Here is an 18,237-nt window from a genome sequence, read left to right as displayed (position 1 = left end):
AGAAGATTATATCTACCATTCACTAGAACTGCTTGGGGTGCCTACATTTTTCCTACTTGTTCCCAAACGAGAAAGAGACCAAGTATTATACGTTATATTGAACTGCATCACACTGTCATCCAGAAGAAAGTAATTACTTCATCTACTACTTAGGATAGACAATTCATTTCCGTTTATAAATCCACTAATACAAAACATTTGGTATTAACCAAGTCTTCTTTTTATTTACCATGCATCAACAAAGGATCCTCCTTCACCACTCAACGGTGATTCCAATAATAGCTCAAAAAGCCAATGAAGTTTCCGGGGATCTCTGCTTTCCTGTGTAGAAGATATAAAGTAATAATTAAACAAAGGACCTACAATTTTATAAATAAATCATATCTAGTTATTTTAGAAATATTAAAAATGTTTAATATATAGAAAGAAAATAAAACTAAAACTGATCAGTCAAATACAAATGTAATGCTTCTCTTAGCTCAAGAGACAAGTTATTAGGTATATGAATTGTCCTTAAATTGAAGTGTATTGAGCGATGGACGTGTCAAGTCAAAAACAATACCTATAACCTTGTATTGTGTGAATTCTGATATACGTAACCTACATTTCCAAATATGTGATCTGACATGACAAATCAAAAATGCATTCCACTGGGTACAGTGCTGCAGAGCTGTAATTCTAGCTAACTGGGAGGCAGAGGCAAGAGGATTGCAAATTCAAGGCCAGCCTGCACAAACTAGTGAGACCCTGTCTCAAAAGAAAACTAAAAAACAAAAAGGGCCAGGTATAGGTAGGTAGGTAGCTCAGTGGAACAGCCCTTGTCTAGTATGGACAAAGGTCTGGGTTCGACCCCAGCACTGTAATGAAAATAAAATGCACTACTACAGCAAAGAAGATATCAAAATCCTTAGGAGTGATCACTCGTGATTTGAGAGACTGAAAAGTATTGTCTTTAATTATGTAAGTTGACAAATGTTTGTAGAAAATTTTAAAGATTCAAGTAGCATAAAGAGGTTTACATTTGGATACAGGGCATAAAAAAAATCTGAGCAGTTATCCGAGAAAAGGAAGTAGGAGAACTTACGCAGGATGTTGCTATGCAAGTTCCCCAGTCATTGTAAGTTTCTACTGTAATGTTGGACAAAGCTGTTCTAAGCAGAGGGCACAAAAGCTCCCAAAGCTTCTCCACCTACACAAAACAAAACACATGTGTGAAAGTGAGCAATACATAGAACATTTTTCTTAAAAGAACACTTCCTGGAAATGTACAAACTAATAGATCAATTGAATTATTTTCTAGAAAACTTAAATAATCCAAGAAAGTACCTCAGCATATTTTTCATCATATATACCCAGGTATAGGTTAAATTTTCCCCCAAAAACACTATTCAGGAAAGAGGAAAAATTTTATACGGTTCCTTATAAAATCTGCCTTACTGAGAAGTCGTTTTTGTAGGAAGAAAAATAGAGGAAAAAAATGAGGGTAGGGGTGAAGGGGTGGGGAGAGATCCATCAAAATAAAGATTGAGGGAGTAGAAGAAAGGAACTGAGGAGGAGGGAGGAAGGACAGAATAAGGGAAAAGTAGAATAAATCTGACCTAACTTCCCAATGTACATATATGAATATATTACAGTGAATCTCATCATTATATATGTCCACAAGACATTAATTTTACCAAAAAAAAAAAAAAAAAAAAAGAAGTAGTAGTAAATAAATAGAAAGATGAGTAGAATTAAAGAAAGGGAACAGCGGGAGGGGAGAAGGGGTAGGTAAGGGCAAGTACTGGAAACTTTACTTGGAGCAAATTACATCCCATGCATTTATAATTATGTCAAAGTGAATCTTGCTGTTATGTGTAACTATTATAAACCAATAAATTAAATAAATCACAAAAATAAAAAAAGTGAAAGGGAGCCTTCTTAATAGTGATGCCGAAACTCCACTCCAGGCATAAACCAAGACACTCTCATGCTACCCTTAGCACACTATAAGCAAAAACTTTATTTACCTATCTATTCCACTTCTGGACAAGATGCTAAAGGTCAGGGACTATGTCATATTTATGATGCATATTTGCTTCTCTGAGATTAGTCCAAGGGGCGAGGGAGAAGAGAGAAGTCCTTTTAAATTTTTTAATAACAGTACACTGGACTGAATCAAATCTCAATTTTAAGTTTTATATGTTTATCAAGGTCATTTGACTGAATCTTAAAATAGGAGGCAATGACATTTAGGATTTAGCCTGGGGTATAATCTTCAAATTTCAAGTATCCGATTACAATAAATAGCCTTTTAAAAACTGTTTAGTTGAACAGAGACTGAATATATTTGTGTGTTTCTCAAAAGTTAATGAAAATCCAAATTGTGAATCTTGATAAAAATGCAGATTATGATTAATCTGAGGGTGAGGGGACCTGAGATCTGTCTTTCCTAACAAGTTCCCAAATGACATCCATGCTGCAAGTATACTGGACTTTTATTTAATTATTTATTTTTAATTTTTTTTTTTTTTTTCAGTATAGGAGACTGAATCCAGGGATGCTCTATCACTGAGCCAGTCAGCCCTTTTTATTTTCAATAGGGTCTCACCAAGTTGCTTAGAGCCTCCATAAGTTGCTAAGGTTGTTCTCAAACTTATGATCCTCCTGTCTTAGCTTCTCAAGTCACTGAGATTAAAGGCATGTGCCACCATGTCTGGCTGGACTAAAAAAGTTTTTTAAAAATAGACAAAGGGTTTGAGATAAAATTTCTGCTGAAAGCACCAGGCAGTTTTTTAAAAAGGTGGGTGGAGGAGATGTGGAATACAGGTAACCCAAAAGTGGCTCAAACTAGATATGGTGGTGTATGACTTTAATCCCAGCTACTTGGGAGGCTGAGGCAAGAAGATCATAAGTTCAAGGTCAACCTAGGCAACTTAGAAAGACTGTCTCAAAATTTTAAAAGCACATTGGAGGGCTTGGACCACAGGTCCAATCCACAGTACCACCCCTTTCTCCCATGATCACAAAGTGGCTCTAGTAAAGATAAGCAACAAGGATATGTGCAACATGTTTAGTACTCCTAAAAGTTGGTCCAGCAAATGTGTTCTCTTTCAGGAAATAGTGACCTACCTCATATTTAGGCATTTCTTATATTTGACCACATTCTTTTCAGTTTAGTTCACATTTTCCTAACCAATTAACCTGAGGGGAAGGATGTGAAACTAAATCTTACAATTAAAAAGAGTGATATTCTAAAAAAGGAGCTCAAACTCAAACTGTCTATAATTTGGGAAAAGTAATACAGAGAAATAAAGAGGTTTAGAGAAAGGATTTGATCAGAGGCATCATGAAGGGAGAAGCCCATATGCAGCACCAGCCAACTGACAGAAATGCAATAATATGAACAGTCTCCAAGATCTTACCCCTTTTTAAAAGAAATCAGAATTCATTTTTTTCCCTTATGATCTATCCTGACTCCCCTTCTCCACTATTTTAGCAAATAACTCAAAATTTTTAATGACAACTGAATGTTGTTCATAGACCACAAGTTTTTAGCATGTGCTCAAAACCAATACATACCAGATTTTATAAGATTGAACATTTCACTTTTTAAGTATCAATATTAAATGTGGTAAGAATTCTATATAAATATATAATGTACTATAAAATTACATCACCTTTTCAAATGTCCAATGCTTAGAACCTCTGATTAAACCAGCTATAATTTCCGCAACACATCGCTGGGTACTTTCATGAGAATCTGCAACCAAACGTTCTAAATGGGGCTTCAGAACTGGCAGAAAGGCATCATCAAAATTTCTAAATATACCCTATAAAAACAAAGAAAATTCAGTAATTAAATAATTCTTCCTTAATTTAGAATTAAGTGATTATGATGTTTTACATTACTATGCTTAGATTCCAAGCACTCTCCCCTTTAGAACTTAACTGCTTTAACAATGTCTGAGTTAAAATAAGGCTGACATTTTATATATCACATTAAAATGTAACTAAATAGACATTAATAATCTTTAGAATTTAAAAAAGGATATAAAAAGCACAGTATTACTTTTGCTGCTAGTGTTCATTACAACAATGAACACTAAAAAGCTTGCTGTACTCATTAAAATAAAATCTTGACCTTAAGCCAAGATCAATGATTAAGACAAATTCTAGTGCCATTTTAGATGAAGACAGATGGCTAAATTTAAACTTTGATCCAATATTTAAACCTTAAGAACCTATAAACCAAACAGTCACTGAACTTTAAAAAGACAATATGTAAATAATAGTTACCTTAAAGAGGCAAAAACGTCGGGGATTAAACTTATCTTTTCCTTTTCTGTCTTCTAAAGATAGAAAAGTAATTAACTGTTCAACAAATTTAGGATCAGAAAAATGATCAAATATAATCTGTTCTGCCTATAAAGTTAAAAAAAAGAACAATGTTCAGGGATTAAAATCTATTAAAAACATGATTTTGAAAACTTTAAAATTGTAGGATTTTGATTCAATGGAAGGTTGTTATTTTGTTCTAAAGAATTTTTAGTTCTCACAGAAACTATAATGCTTTCTAGAACCAAAATAATACCTCCCCCCTAAAATTGCTAAATCCATAAGAATAGATGCAATTTTTTTTTCATGTCCTCAAGTCTGGATCTCTTTATCTCATACTGTGAATTAAGCCAACAAATATTCCACTTGAGAAATCAAAGCTTAATTATTTAGCTTTTGTACTGCCTGCTGTGCAATTTATGAAAATAACCAAACTGTAAGCCAAACTCCAACAAATGTTGACTATATTTACATAACACCAAAAATCAAGAGGAAAACTTTCTTTAGAATCAGCAAAATTAGATTACTATTATTTAGGAAGAAATAAACTTAAAACTCATTAATTCTCAATATGATAAACTTATTCAAAGAAGAGTAAAAAGTTTTGGCTTTAATCTACAAACATCTATCTACTCAGTACCCATCATTTACATGCAATATGATTAAAACTCAGCAATTGTCTTTGACTTTTGATACAAGAAGCTTGTATCAACTCCAGCCTCACTAAGCATAGGAAAATTAGACTGCAGAAAGGTCTTATGAGTGTAGAGGGTCTTTAGTCAAAAACACACACCTCTAGCCCCAAGAAGTTCACACCAGATCAAAATCTCATGAGTAAACATAGAAAGGCCTCAGACAGAAATATGATCTGATTTATCACTGTGAACTAGATTAAAAAAAAAAACTCATAAAATGCAGATAACGAAATTTATCATCACAACTGTTTATGTGTTCAGTAGTCATTCACATTATTGTACAACAAATGTCCCAAAGTCTTTTCATCTCATGAAATATATACTCTATACCTTTTACCAACCCAGCCCCTGAAAATCACCACTCTATGAATTTCACCAGTACTGGTACTCTCTAAAAAGAAAATTATTTTAGTCTTATTATTTTATGCATTTTACTTACAGTGTCTTCAAAATGATTAGAATTACTATACTTTTTAAAGCTGAATAAAATCCCCTTATAGGGAGAACAAAACCAAAAACCTTATATCAGACAAAACTGATATAAAAAACTAGCAGCTCTAACTACACAAAAAGCAGCACCCAAGGGAGTGCTTTAGACACACTGAGACCTGTGTTAACTGACAGTAACAGGTATTGGGACAGTAGCACACATTCACTGAAATACCTGAACTAGTAAAAAAGACATGAACCAGGATTGAAATAAGTCAGCAGTTTACAGCAAGATGCAAATCATTTGAAATCATGGTGAAATGAATGCTTACCTCTGTCATATCCTCCCTGCTTCTGCCAAGCTTAGGTTGCTCTTCCACACCAGCATAAACGACCATATTCCTATACAGTAAGAGTTTATATTTGTAATATACAGAGAAAAAAAATTAAAAGCTTCATAGGTGAAAAATATTAGAAGGAACTTTTAATAACACCTTAACTAAATGTTAAGTTTAGGGTTATACATATGTCAATAAAGGTCTCTGTCTAAAAAAATCTATCACATCATTGTGTCCCGATTAACAAATTATTGAAGTCAACAGTGAAGTATTTTCATGGTCTGATTTACATATGGATCTATTATAAATAGAAATGTAATTTAGAGCAGCTATTAATAACCTCCTTTGCTACATAATGATGGTATTAAGAAAGGTTAGAACTTCTAATATAAAGAAAGAGGTAGAAGAGGCATGCACTGACAGAAGCAAAGGAAAGAGGGAGGGAAAAGGTGAAAAACTTTCAATGACTCTGAACATCCACAGAAATCCAACTATGATAAATTATATCAAAGGCTTTTTAATGAGGAGGTACATGCTAAGTCAGAACTTACTTTGGCCAGGTATAGTACCCCCAGTGAGTTTTTTCAACAAAGCAACTTGACTCCCATTCTTTTTTAGTTCTTGGTATACTTTTGCTATCATAATGCAACCAATGATTATCAGGCCTATCACCAGCAAGAATTTGGGTGGGTTTAGGATAGCCACCTAAAAAAAAAAAAAAAAAAAAAAAAAACAATCAAATTTGATTAATCTAAAAATCATTTATACACAGCCAGTACACGCCTATAATCCCAGCAGCTGAGGCATAAGATCTTAAGTCCAAAGCCAGCCTCAGCAACTTGACAAGACACTAAGCAACTTAGCAAGACTCTGGTTCTAAATAAAAATATAAAAAGGAGCCAGGCATGGTGACACACACCTGTAATCCGGGAAGGATGAAGGCTGAGGGAGGAGGATCAAGAGTTCAAAGCCAGCCTCAGCAAATTCGAGGTGCTAAGCAACTCAGTGAGACCCTGTCTCTAAATAAAATAAAAAATACGCTGGGGAAGTGGCTCAGTGGTCGAGTGCCCTTGAATTCAATCCCTGGTATCACCATCCCCACCACCACAAAAAAAAAAAAAAAAAAAAAAAAATATAAAGGGTTGGGGATGTAGCTCAATGGTCACATATCCCTGTGTTAACCCTGGTAAACCACTGCCAAATAACTTTTATACAATAATTATTATCAGCTTTCAAACAACAGTACTACTATAATTCTGTATTTATAACAAGGCACTATCTAATAAAATTCTCTCAAAAGACCACATAGGGTTGGAGGTACAATTCTGTGGCAGAGCACTTATTAGCGTATATGAGGCCTTGGGTTTGATTCCTAGCACTGCAAAAAACAAAACAACAAAAACAAAGCCCTACATATAAATGAGCAATTAAGGGGGATTTTAAACCAGGGGAAAAATGATGGGATTATCCACTAAAATATTTTAGGATACTTATTTTGGGGAAGACATATGCAACATACTTCATTCCTGTCAGCAAAATTAGAAAGATGAACTTTAAAAAACTTTTAGCTTTGAATTAATTTTAAATGTATAGATCTTAAATTCTCACATATCCTTTACTCAAATAAATACCTCAAACTTTTGACATTCTCTTTCTCTTATCTTCTCTCTCTCTCACACGTACACACACAATTTTTGGAACAATTTTAGTTGGAGCTGTGGACATACTGTCCCTTTATCTACAAGGTATTTCTGTGTGTACTTCCTATAAATAAGAATATTCTTTTACCTAACCTAAACAAGACTTTCAAAACAAACAGTCGACACTGGTACTGTACTATCATTTTAGTTATCTCAGTGAATGTCCTTCATATCTAAAGGGGGAAAAAAAAAATGAAGAATTTTTCCCAATCTATGCTCCCACTTAGAATTAAACAAAAGAGATGTGACAATTAAACGCAATGTTTTAATCCAAGATTGTTTCATTTATCAGGAAAAAAAGAAAGGATTTTCTTTTGAAACATACTGGTAATATAGTAAGGTATAAAGAAGAAAATCAAATTTGCCCCTAATTACATTTCCCAGAGAGAAACTTTTAATGAACTGATGATGGCTTTTTTTTTTTTGGGGGGTACTGGGGATTGAACTCAGAGCACTCAATCACTGGGTCACATCCTAAGCCCTAATTGAGTTGCTTAGTGCCTCACTTTTGCTGAAGCTGGCTTTGAACTCTTGATCATCCTGCCTCAGTCTCCTGAGGTGCTGGGATTATAGGCGTGTGTCCCCACACCAGGAAATAATGGCTATTCTAATTCTCTGAAATACAGTTGGGTAAATAATTAGTATAACTGCTTAGTGGGTAAGAGAAATAATACAAAGTAGATGGTGTATATTTGCCCAAGTCTACAAGAGATACCTGTATTAAGAAAACAAAGGCTTGGTGGTGTGGCTCAGTGATAGAACACTTCCCTAGGTTCAACCTCCAGCACAAAAAAAAAAAAAAAAAAAAAAAAAATCATATGAAGATACAAAGAGTCAATCTACTTTTGTAAATACTTATTTTATCCCTAGATTTTATTTTCATTTTTTCTTCCTAACATTGCTTTCATACTTTGTGTTAATATCCACAGAATAATATTTAAGACCAAGAACTATGATTTATATTTTTCAAGGAAATTTTATAAATTTTATTGAAAAGCACTATCAATTACTTTTGGTAATACTTACTGATTTCATAAGGGTTGATAGTTAACTTTTTATGTGTTCTCTTTAGCTGCTTGAGAATTCCAGTAACAGCTGAGATGGCCATCTAGAACACAAGTAACGTACAAGTATCAAAATTTTCAAATCTCTTAAAAGGTTGACTGCTTTACCCAAAGCAAATGCTGCATTTTATTTTTTGCCAAAACACCGACCCAATGATAGATGGTGGAACTGTCTGCCACAAGAATGCTGGGAATGTGTCATTAATAGCTGCCACTCTTCAACCTTAACCCATGATAGTTCTTTAGAACTTCAACCTTTTCTCTGTTCAGCTAGTATCTGCTCATTTTTCACATCTCAGCCTAAGCATCTTTTAAAGAGTTTCCTCCAATGTACTAAACTGGGCCAATGCCCTTCTTTAAGTCTCTAATACTTTAGAGCAAAATCAAAAAAGTTGTACCTGCATGTATTTTCCCCTCGTGAAACACTGCACACCTAATTTTCTAATTTTTCAATCTTTTTGATTAGCCTACAAATGTTTTCCCTGCTGTATCTTCAGTGTTGAAATGTATAATGCCTGAAAATGCCCTCACATTTGTTGAATGAAATACTATCGTCTCTGAATCAAGAGATTTCAATTATTTCAAGTTAATAATCTTTAACATATTTATTAGTGTATGTATATATATATATATATATATGTAAAGAAATTACAAGCTTCAGATGAAATAAATATTCTCAAACCCAATACTGCAGCTAAAGAACATATTTACCTTTCGAACCACAATTGCATCATGGTTGAGATTCTCAACAAAAAACCGTATGGCACGAAGAGGCAACACTCGATCATCTCTCAAGAGTAGAGACAGAAGTCCAATGCCTATATGTTCAAATTTCCAGGGCCTTAAAAGGAGGGCAAGTCACAAAGCACATTACTCATAAAACCACTTTTTAAAAATATCTGTATTTGAAACATATAATTTAAGTTCTTCAAGAATTGTAATAGGTATACTGATGAACAATAATGCCACCATTAACCCCAAACTTCTCCATCCATTTCCCTCTTAGTTTTCTTTTAAACACACAAACTAGAATATGATTTTCTGTGACATAGTCATTCACAATTTTCCATGTAGAATATCTATATATTTATATAAATATCTTGAGGATTCTTTTAGGGTTTGGGGATATAGCTCAATGGTAGAAAGCTTGCCTAGCATGTACAAGGTTCTAAGTTCAATTGCTGGTACCACATTATGGGGCTGGGGTGGGACAACAGACTTTGTACTCACAGATTTCTTTGTTCCACACCATCCAGTAAAGTGTTTACCAAATTCTCATAGTTCCTTAAAAATATAAAATTCAGGTGAGGTTTTGTTTTACTAGAAAACTAGGAAAAACAATGAACAACATGAACCTGAATTCTAGCAAACCCTTATTCTGTTTCTCAACACCAGACTGCAAAAGACCTAATTAAGAAGCTGGTCAGAATGAAAACAGGTAAATAATCAGAAACTGAAAGAACAAGAAGGGCTGGGTACAGTGAATATCAACTGTTTTGAGTAGACATTCTAAAGTGAAAAATCTGTGAGTAGTAATCAATTAGGAATGTTCTACTTATATGTTATGTTGGCTATCTGAAATATATTAGGTAGGCTATAAAAAGACATTTTAGAAAAAAAATCAGAAACAGAGGTATGTACCTATTAGTTTCAGCACTCAAAAGGCTGAGGTAGGAGGATCACTTGAGCTCATGAGTAAAAGGTCAGCCTGAGCAACATAGAGAGATCCTGTTTCAAAAAAGTATATAAGCCTAATCATATATAAAATAAGAGGCAACACCATAATCCAGTTAGAAAGGCTCTTGCTTGAGTGTCATCAAACCACTTTAGTTTTAAAAGTGCAAAAAGTTTGATACCAAATTCGATAAAAAAAATTAGGAGGTATTAAGCAATACATGTATTGGGATTTAATGACAGATGTGTACCAATTATATTGTGTCTGATATATTACTAAAACCAGACTTCCCATTGAAAAAAGTTGTAATATTAAAATAAACCTTTATTTTTAAGATGCCATTTTCAACTTCCATAGGTAAAAATGAAAATAAGAGCTCTGAAATATTATTTCCCAACTCTTCTATTTTCTCAGAAGTCAATGTGTAAATATGATGTCATCTATCTCAGCAGACTATTCATCAATTACCTTAGGGCATCAGCATTCTTTTCTTGTTGGCGTTTAAGCCCTTCTTTAATTTTTTCTGGGCTAAGCGATGTCTGGTTGACAGAAGGATTTGGTGACTGTTGAAGTAATTCCGCTATTGCAACACATGACTTTGGAATCTTATTGGAAAAAAAGAGAATTCTGATACATACAACATGAATGAACCTTGAAAATGTTAGGCTAAGCAAACACAAAAGGTAACATTTTATGATTCCACTTCTATGAAGTATCTATTAATGGGCAACATAGGGAGACAGAAAGTAGATTAGTGATTTGAAAGGGTTAGAGGTGGGTTGGGGATCTGGCTCAGTTGGTAGAGTGCTTCCATTACAAGCACAAGACCCTGAGTTCAATCCCCAGCACCGCAAAAAAAAAAAAAAAAAAAAAGGGTTAGAGGTGAGGGGGAAAGGGAAGTGAATACTATTGCACTATTGGGTTCAGGCTTCTTTTTGGATGATGAAAGCTTCTGAAATTGGAGCAGTACTTGTTATATGACTGTGTGAATATACGTTCATGAACATATAGGAACATAACTATTAAAGATGAATTTATGATGAGTGAATTATCTCAATTTAATTTTTTTAAAGCATAATCCAGTGATAGTTGCAAACAGCAAGATGAATTTTATCAAAATGAAATACATTTAAAGCAGTGGTTTTTAAACCAGAGGAGGGATATGGATCATAATCACCTTAGGAAAGGGGGATTCAGCTACTCTCAGCTTTCTTTTACTCACCCTTTCATGCTGAGGGTATGGGTTTATGGCATTTGAGAAGTTCTTAATATAATCTGCTATATCTCTCCATTTGCAAACTAGTAAACTTTATACTCTTACCTATTTGTCAAATCATTCAATTTTAATATTCCATCCTTTAAATTATGAACCCAGAGACCAATCTTTTATTACACTGGTTATGGCCAACCTCCTATAATATAATCAACTCTGAAAAACAAGGCTATGGACACACACGAAATAACAGTAAATACAACAAGGTATTAATCCACTATTGCCTTTTGATAGTAAAGTGGCCTGGTTCTCTCCTGGACATGCTCAAACTTGCTATTCCACGTTGTTCTGTACAGTAATGATCACTAAAACCACAAAATGGGAGCAGAAAACAAATGTCTTTAAAAAAAAAAAAAAAAAAAATCACTGCAGCTATGTGTGGTGACCACATGCCTATAATACCAGCTACTCAGGAGGCTGAGGCTAGAGGATTACAATTTTAAAGCCAGTCTCAGCAACTTATCAAGGCCCTAATGAGACCCTGTCTCTAAAAGTAAAAATATATAAAGGAACTGGGGATGACACAATGGAAGTGCCCCTGAGTTCAATCCTCTGTACCAAAACCAAACAAACCAAAAAGACACTGTAAAGGCCACGATTATTATTGCTGAAAATATAAGTAAGGCAGTCCTTCCATTAAAACTGAAATGAAAAAATGTATTTGCTTACTGTGAAGTCCAAGCCAATTGTTTCATATTGCCTGTGAATCTTTTCTGCAAGATCATCAAATAGTCTCACGATTGATGGCTTTTCCAGTGACATTGCTTGGCTAAGCCCTGAAGAAACAATTGCTGGCCAAGTCTGCACAATACAGTCCCAATCATGAAGGTTTGCCAAACAGACGCCACTGTGATTTCCAAGGAGACAATACAAAGCACCCTGCAGGAAAAATTAAATTTACATGGAAAATAAGAGACATCATTCAGTAGCAACAAACACATCTTTGTGTTGTTTTTAAATTTACAATGATTAAATGCTTGATGTTGGTTCATAAAATAGGTTCACTAATTTAACATTTTACTTTCAGAAGCCTGAATTAGTGGTACCCATTAACAACTTCTCCAACTCATTTAATAGAGGATTTACTGAAAGAATGGCTATTAATAGGTAATACAGAAATATATAGATGTTTCTAAGAACATAGATTCCATTCTAATATTCTTTTACTATATCATAAAGGCTGTGAAATGTGCCACTCAGTATCTTAGGGCATAAGCCTTGAAATAAATTCATTACATAATAGTTAAAATCCAGTTGGCAGGGCTGAGGCTGTAGTTCAGTGGAAGAGTGCTTGCCTCGCACCCATGAGGCACTGAGTTCGATCCTCAGCACCACATAAAGATAAATAAAGATACTGTGTCCATCTACAGCTAAAAGAATATTTTTTAAAAAATCCAGTTGGCAAGTATTTAAGTATATAAAAACTTGGTTATTTATACTATGGACATTTTACTTATAAAAAGGCCAATGCCATAATTTATATTTAATTAATTTATTTATTTACCCTAAGTTACCACTTTTCCATAAAAGAGTTATGCATATCAAAACATTTTATTTCCAAAACATTCACTGTAACTTGATTCCCATCTCCTTTCTTATCTGCCCTGTATTTGACCTGTCTATAGGTTCTTCCTAAGGTTACTGGGTAACGTCAATTTTGCTGACCTAACATATTTTTCAATTTGAATCTTATTTCACCTCTCAAATTTTGTCCATATATACCATTCTTAGTAAGATCAGCCATATGCTATCCAATGTGTCAGACTTTCTACGGCACTCAACACCGAGGATTAGCACACTTGCTGTTACCCGGCATCGGTCCCAACTTCTCATCTCTGTCACTACAGCATGAAAACAGCTATACATAATACAAAAAGGAATGGACATGGTTGTGTTCAATAAACCTTTATTTACAAAAGTGATGTAGTAATTAACACTGGGTTATTGTCTGCTGATCAGTGTCTTACAAGACAACTTCAAGGAATATGTTTAGAATGTTCAAGTAAAACAAAAACATGAAATCTTATACCTTGAATTGCTGTTGTGTGACATCTTGTCTGTCAGGACGTAAAAACTCCAAAACCAAGGGAATAATATCTCTGCAACAGAAGTTATACGCTCCTAAAGCAGCAAAAAATGTTTGCTGAGCCTTATTTCTGACCTGGAGAAAGTATTAAAAGCAAAGAACTATGATTAAATGATAGTAAAATTACAAGAGATTCAACTGAATTATCAAAACCCATGAAAAACCAAGTAAATGATGATCAAAAGGAAAGTGCATTATCACCAACTGCATCCCATGGTTTAAAAAAGAGTTACACTGGTATAAATACTTTGGATAAAGCGAAGAATGAATGGAACCAATAAGCATTTGTTTAGTAACATAGATAAAAACATAGCTAAAATTAAGCAGCAAACTAACAAACATTTTATTCTGAGCCACTTTAGATGAGAAGTGTCAGATTTTCTCTTTTGTCCACTCAGGAAAATTAAAACTTTTGCCAGAAGGAGCTTAAGCAAAAGAAACAAAGAACCTGCAAACTTCTCAATGCAAACCTTAAGTATAAGCGTCATACACTGTAAACCCAAATATTTAGTAAAAAATTTTAACCTATGGATCTAGTTCAATAGTAAAAGATAAGTGATTAGAGTAAAATCACCACATTCTGTATATTTCAAATTCTTTAAACATTACTTTAGAACTAATGTGTTACCAACTAGTCACCTAATGTATATTACTTTACAAGGATAGAATAGTTCATTGTACATGAATGTCTTGCTTTTTCCAGTTTTTGTGCTTGGAGATAATTTCTTGGTCCTATGCTACTTTAAGGGCGTTTTTAAAAATAAATATTTGAAAATACTTAAAATTTCAGAGGTATTTTCAACAACAATGACTTGCAGGGGCCCTAGATCAGCTAATGGTTTTCTTTCTTCTTGATTGTGTAACCTGTGGAAGAAATTATTACAACTCCATCGTTAAGAAAGGGATATTCTGATTCCATGTAATAAAATGAGAATGTGGAAGAGGCAGAGTGTTTGGATAAGCCTTACCTGACTGTATGAACTTGTAGATAATCGAAGAAGATCTCTGATCATATCTTGATGTATCTTTTTGTACTCACAACCCTCAACAGTTAGTGTTCGTAGCTAAGAAAACAATATACGTAAATTAGATCTTCAAGTATTTAATAGAAGTTCATTTAATTATTCAAATCACAACTAAATATTTATCTGAAAAACTGGCATTTTAAAAAGTTATCATGATTAAAAAAGATATACCTCATGTTGCAACATTACTCTGTCAATCAGTAGTGCTCTGATATGTTGCTTTTTCCCATGAAGCTGAAAAACAAAGTAGTGAACATTTTCCCAAGTGACTACAATGAATTCCTCTCAATACTTAGCATGTGGTAGGACCCAGGTTTAATCCCCAGAATTATCTTGATTAATTTTATGGCTAATAGCAGAAATCTCTCCCTTTTAAACAGTCATTTTTTTCCTGATGTTTATTAATGAGAACCAATGCATGGGAGAACAAGAGTTGATCCTTATTCATTGAAATACTAAAAGGACAAAAATAGCCTTCCAAGAAAATTGCTCAATTCTATTAATGTCTATGAAGAGCCTTTCTTGATTAAGTGCATATGTTTACTATGAAATATATCTTTTTTATATTTCTGAAAATTATGTTAACTTTTGTTCACATAATCTTCCATCCAGTCACACTTGAGACTCAGATTACGCCCCTTTCATAGCTTTACTGCATTAGTCAAAGTCCCTAAAATTCCATCTTTTCAGAACACTTAAATCTTCCATTCTAATGCCAGAGACTAGATGCAGACTGTGGGGTCCGTCCCCACATATCTTGCCTACAACAATGATTCCACTATCCTTCCAGTTTCCACTCTGATATCTCTTAGTATCTACTTTTCACTGATGTTGCAGAGCTTTACAATATTCAGAGAACTGAATATTAAAGAACTTTTAGGTCTAGGGATATAGCTCATAGTAGAACATTTGCTTACCTAAAACAGTTGGCACAACTAACATATAAGCTTTATAGGTTCAACGTCAGTAAAAGTCCCCTATAGGGGCTGGGGATATAGCTCAGTTTGAAAAGTGCTTGCCTTACAAGCACAGGGCCCTGAGTTCGATCCCCAGCACCAAAAAAAAAAAAAAAAAAAAAAAAAAGGCCCCTACAGAAGAACATTGCTATGAACAATTTCCCACTCAGGTACTCTTTCTTCTGTGCTCCCAGAGAAGCTTATATTAACTTCTACCAGAGCACAAATATTAACACAAGATGTATTTTTCTCAGATTACACAAAGTTCATGCCTGTGGACAATTCTTCCTAGTTTTTTATTTCTTCACATTCTTAGAAGACAGTCTAAATGCTGTTGTCCAAATTCCTACAGAGTTCACAGATGATTTTGAATAAGTAAAATACACTATTTTTAAGATTCATATGATCCATACCATGATGTTTTTACCCTTCACATAATATTTTTAAATCTATTTTTATTTCTAGGGGAAAATTATTCTGTATGATAAATAATCGGAAGTATTTATTCAAACTTTTAGGTGAATACTGACCCGATTTTCCATGGATTTCTTTACTAAGTTAAAACTTTTCCATCGAGAGTCAAATTCATGCTTGTGAGATCCTTGGAACTGTAAAAGGTCTCCAACAATCTGTCAAAAAAATTTCAGATTTTATTTACAAATCAAGTTAAGCATGATCATATTAATTACAGAACTATAATACAACAAACATACCTTTATGATAAGAAACAAGGACTTGGTGTCATCTTCTGAATTATCAAGTATGTGGTCTGCAATGGGAAATGAAAAATATTTGGTTAAAATATTTTAAAGTACTATAAGAACTCCAATTCATTAGTTCAGGAAGAAAACATTGCCCAACATGCTCACCATTCAGAATAAAATATGTTAAACAAAAGCACATATGCTATAGAATAAAATTCATTAACATGTATTAGTACAGATAAACGGAATATATACATATATACTTACTAAGAAGTTTCCTGATGACCCTGGCAATTGCTTCTCTGTGGTTCTCTCTGGATAGATCTGTTTTTTAAAATCAAGAGAAGGAATTTTACGATGCTCCTCAGACTACTAAATTCCACCCCCCGAGTGCTGGGGATTGAACCCAGGGTTTTGTGCATGCAAGGCAAGCACTCTACCAACTGAGCTATATCCCCAGGCCCCAGGCTACTAAATTTTATATCAACAGTGTGTGTGTGTTAAGGGATAAAGCTCGACATGGTAACCCATGCCTTCCCTAGTGTCCCAGCTACTAGGGGAGCTAAGGCAGAAGGATTACCTGTTTGAAAATACAGTAATACAAAAAGGTTGGGGACGTAGCTCAATGGTAGAGCACATATCTAATATGCTATGACTTGGTTTCAATCCCCAGTACTAGGGGACGGGGAAAGAAAGTAGAAAAAAGAAGGGAGGAGCAGAGGGAGAAAAAAATGAATAAAACACTCAGGCAAAATCCAAACGGTTATGATTTTACCACAGTTGGATTAATGGCTAGTCATGACACTGAACAATTCAACTTTCAAAACTGCCACATTTAAACTTGAGAGGCTCAGGCAGGAGGATATCAAGTTCAAGGTCAGTTTCTGAAAAATTAGCAAGACCCTGTCTCAAAATAAAAATAGAAAGGGCTGTGTGTAGCTCAGTGGTAGAATGTCCCAGGTTCAATCCCCAGAATGTATCATAAAATGACTAGCTTCTAAAACTTTGTCAGTGGGAGGGTGACAGAAGGAAGATGGAAAAGGAGAGAAAAAACACCTTTGTGGGTTTTGAAGGCTCTAATCACTAACTAGAAAACACAAATATATGGGATTTCTTGACCCCAAACCAAGCAATACTTTATCAATTAATATATGCAAATAATTCTAGTAGTAATCCACCTATATAGAAGTGTGCTAAAAGTTTCTATTAATGTTGGATTCAGAATATTAACACATAAAATATTTTGCATTAGTCTATTCTTTATTTGTTGTTGGTTTCAGGGGAAAACTTCACCTCCCAAAGGAGGTGCTGTGGCTTGAAATCGAGAGCCTTCCACATGCCAAACACACACTCTACCACAGAGCTACATTCCCAGCCCTGTTTCACATAAATTAATATAAAATTTAACATTTGGAGATGTAGTTTGTGGTAGAGCACTTGACTAACATGCCAAGGCCCTGGGTTTGTTCCCAAGCATGACATACACGCAAAATAAAATAAAATGTAGCTTACTCCAATAGAAAGATACAAAGATTACTAGAAAATAAGGTTATAATATTTTCATTCGCATCAAGTGTATTAGTCTCAAAAAGAATTTTAAACATAAACCCTGTGATATAGGAAAACCTGCCTGTCTACTCAGAAAGTATTCACATTTATTGACCCAATTTCTATCTTTTACTGATTATTATTTATATAATTTTCCATTTTCATTCAAAAATGATCCTACGTAATTCATTCATTTTATGTATCAAATAAAGTCTAGGAAAATCATAACTACAAAACTATTCCATATGAATCCTAATAGACAAAAACAGTTCTCACATTTTTACTCAGATCAGGGCTCACATACCATATTCAAGTCCAGTATACAACTTCGTCTCCTCTAAGGACACCATACTTGGTACCCTGTATAGAAACAAGAGTGCTTCCATTTATTAATAATACCAATACAACAGATGAAAGAGGAAAAGTC

The 18,237-nt window shown here is 34.1% G+C and overlaps 1 protein-coding gene across 1 annotated transcript in view; it reads right to left on the bottom strand.

The window, feature by feature from the left end:
- Window positions 1-18,237, bottom strand: part of PSME4 (proteasome activator subunit 4) — a 102,535-nt gene that overhangs the window by 29,999 nt on the left and 54,299 nt on the right. The window contains exons 21-38 of the mRNA XM_079110202.1: window positions 18,115-18,170; window positions 16,530-16,586; window positions 16,272-16,327; window positions 16,089-16,187; window positions 14,774-14,836; window positions 14,546-14,641; window positions 13,521-13,652; window positions 12,161-12,370; window positions 10,687-10,823; window positions 9,774-9,827; window positions 9,255-9,384; window positions 8,506-8,587; window positions 6,331-6,484; window positions 5,774-5,843; window positions 4,279-4,404; window positions 3,660-3,812; window positions 1,085-1,189; window positions 230-321 (exon numbers count right to left, since the gene is read on the bottom strand). Of these exons, the coding sequence (XP_078966328.1) occupies window positions 230-321; window positions 1,085-1,189; window positions 3,660-3,812; window positions 4,279-4,404; window positions 5,774-5,843; window positions 6,331-6,484; window positions 8,506-8,587; window positions 9,255-9,384; window positions 9,774-9,827; window positions 10,687-10,823; window positions 12,161-12,370; window positions 13,521-13,652; window positions 14,546-14,641; window positions 14,774-14,836; window positions 16,089-16,187; window positions 16,272-16,327; window positions 16,530-16,586; window positions 18,115-18,170 (1,872 nt within the window). The remainder of the gene's footprint in view (window positions 1-229; window positions 322-1,084; window positions 1,190-3,659; window positions 3,813-4,278; window positions 4,405-5,773; window positions 5,844-6,330; window positions 6,485-8,505; window positions 8,588-9,254; window positions 9,385-9,773; window positions 9,828-10,686; window positions 10,824-12,160; window positions 12,371-13,520; window positions 13,653-14,545; window positions 14,642-14,773; window positions 14,837-16,088; window positions 16,188-16,271; window positions 16,328-16,529; window positions 16,587-18,114; window positions 18,171-18,237) is intronic.

This window comes from Sciurus vulgaris (assembly GCF_902686455.1).
Source record: "Sciurus vulgaris genome assembly, chromosome: 14".
Lineage (NCBI taxonomy): Eukaryota > Metazoa > Chordata > Mammalia > Rodentia > Sciuridae > Sciurus > Sciurus vulgaris.
Note: the sequence above shows the minus strand (reverse complement) of the source record. Positions and strands in the feature narration are given on the sequence as shown.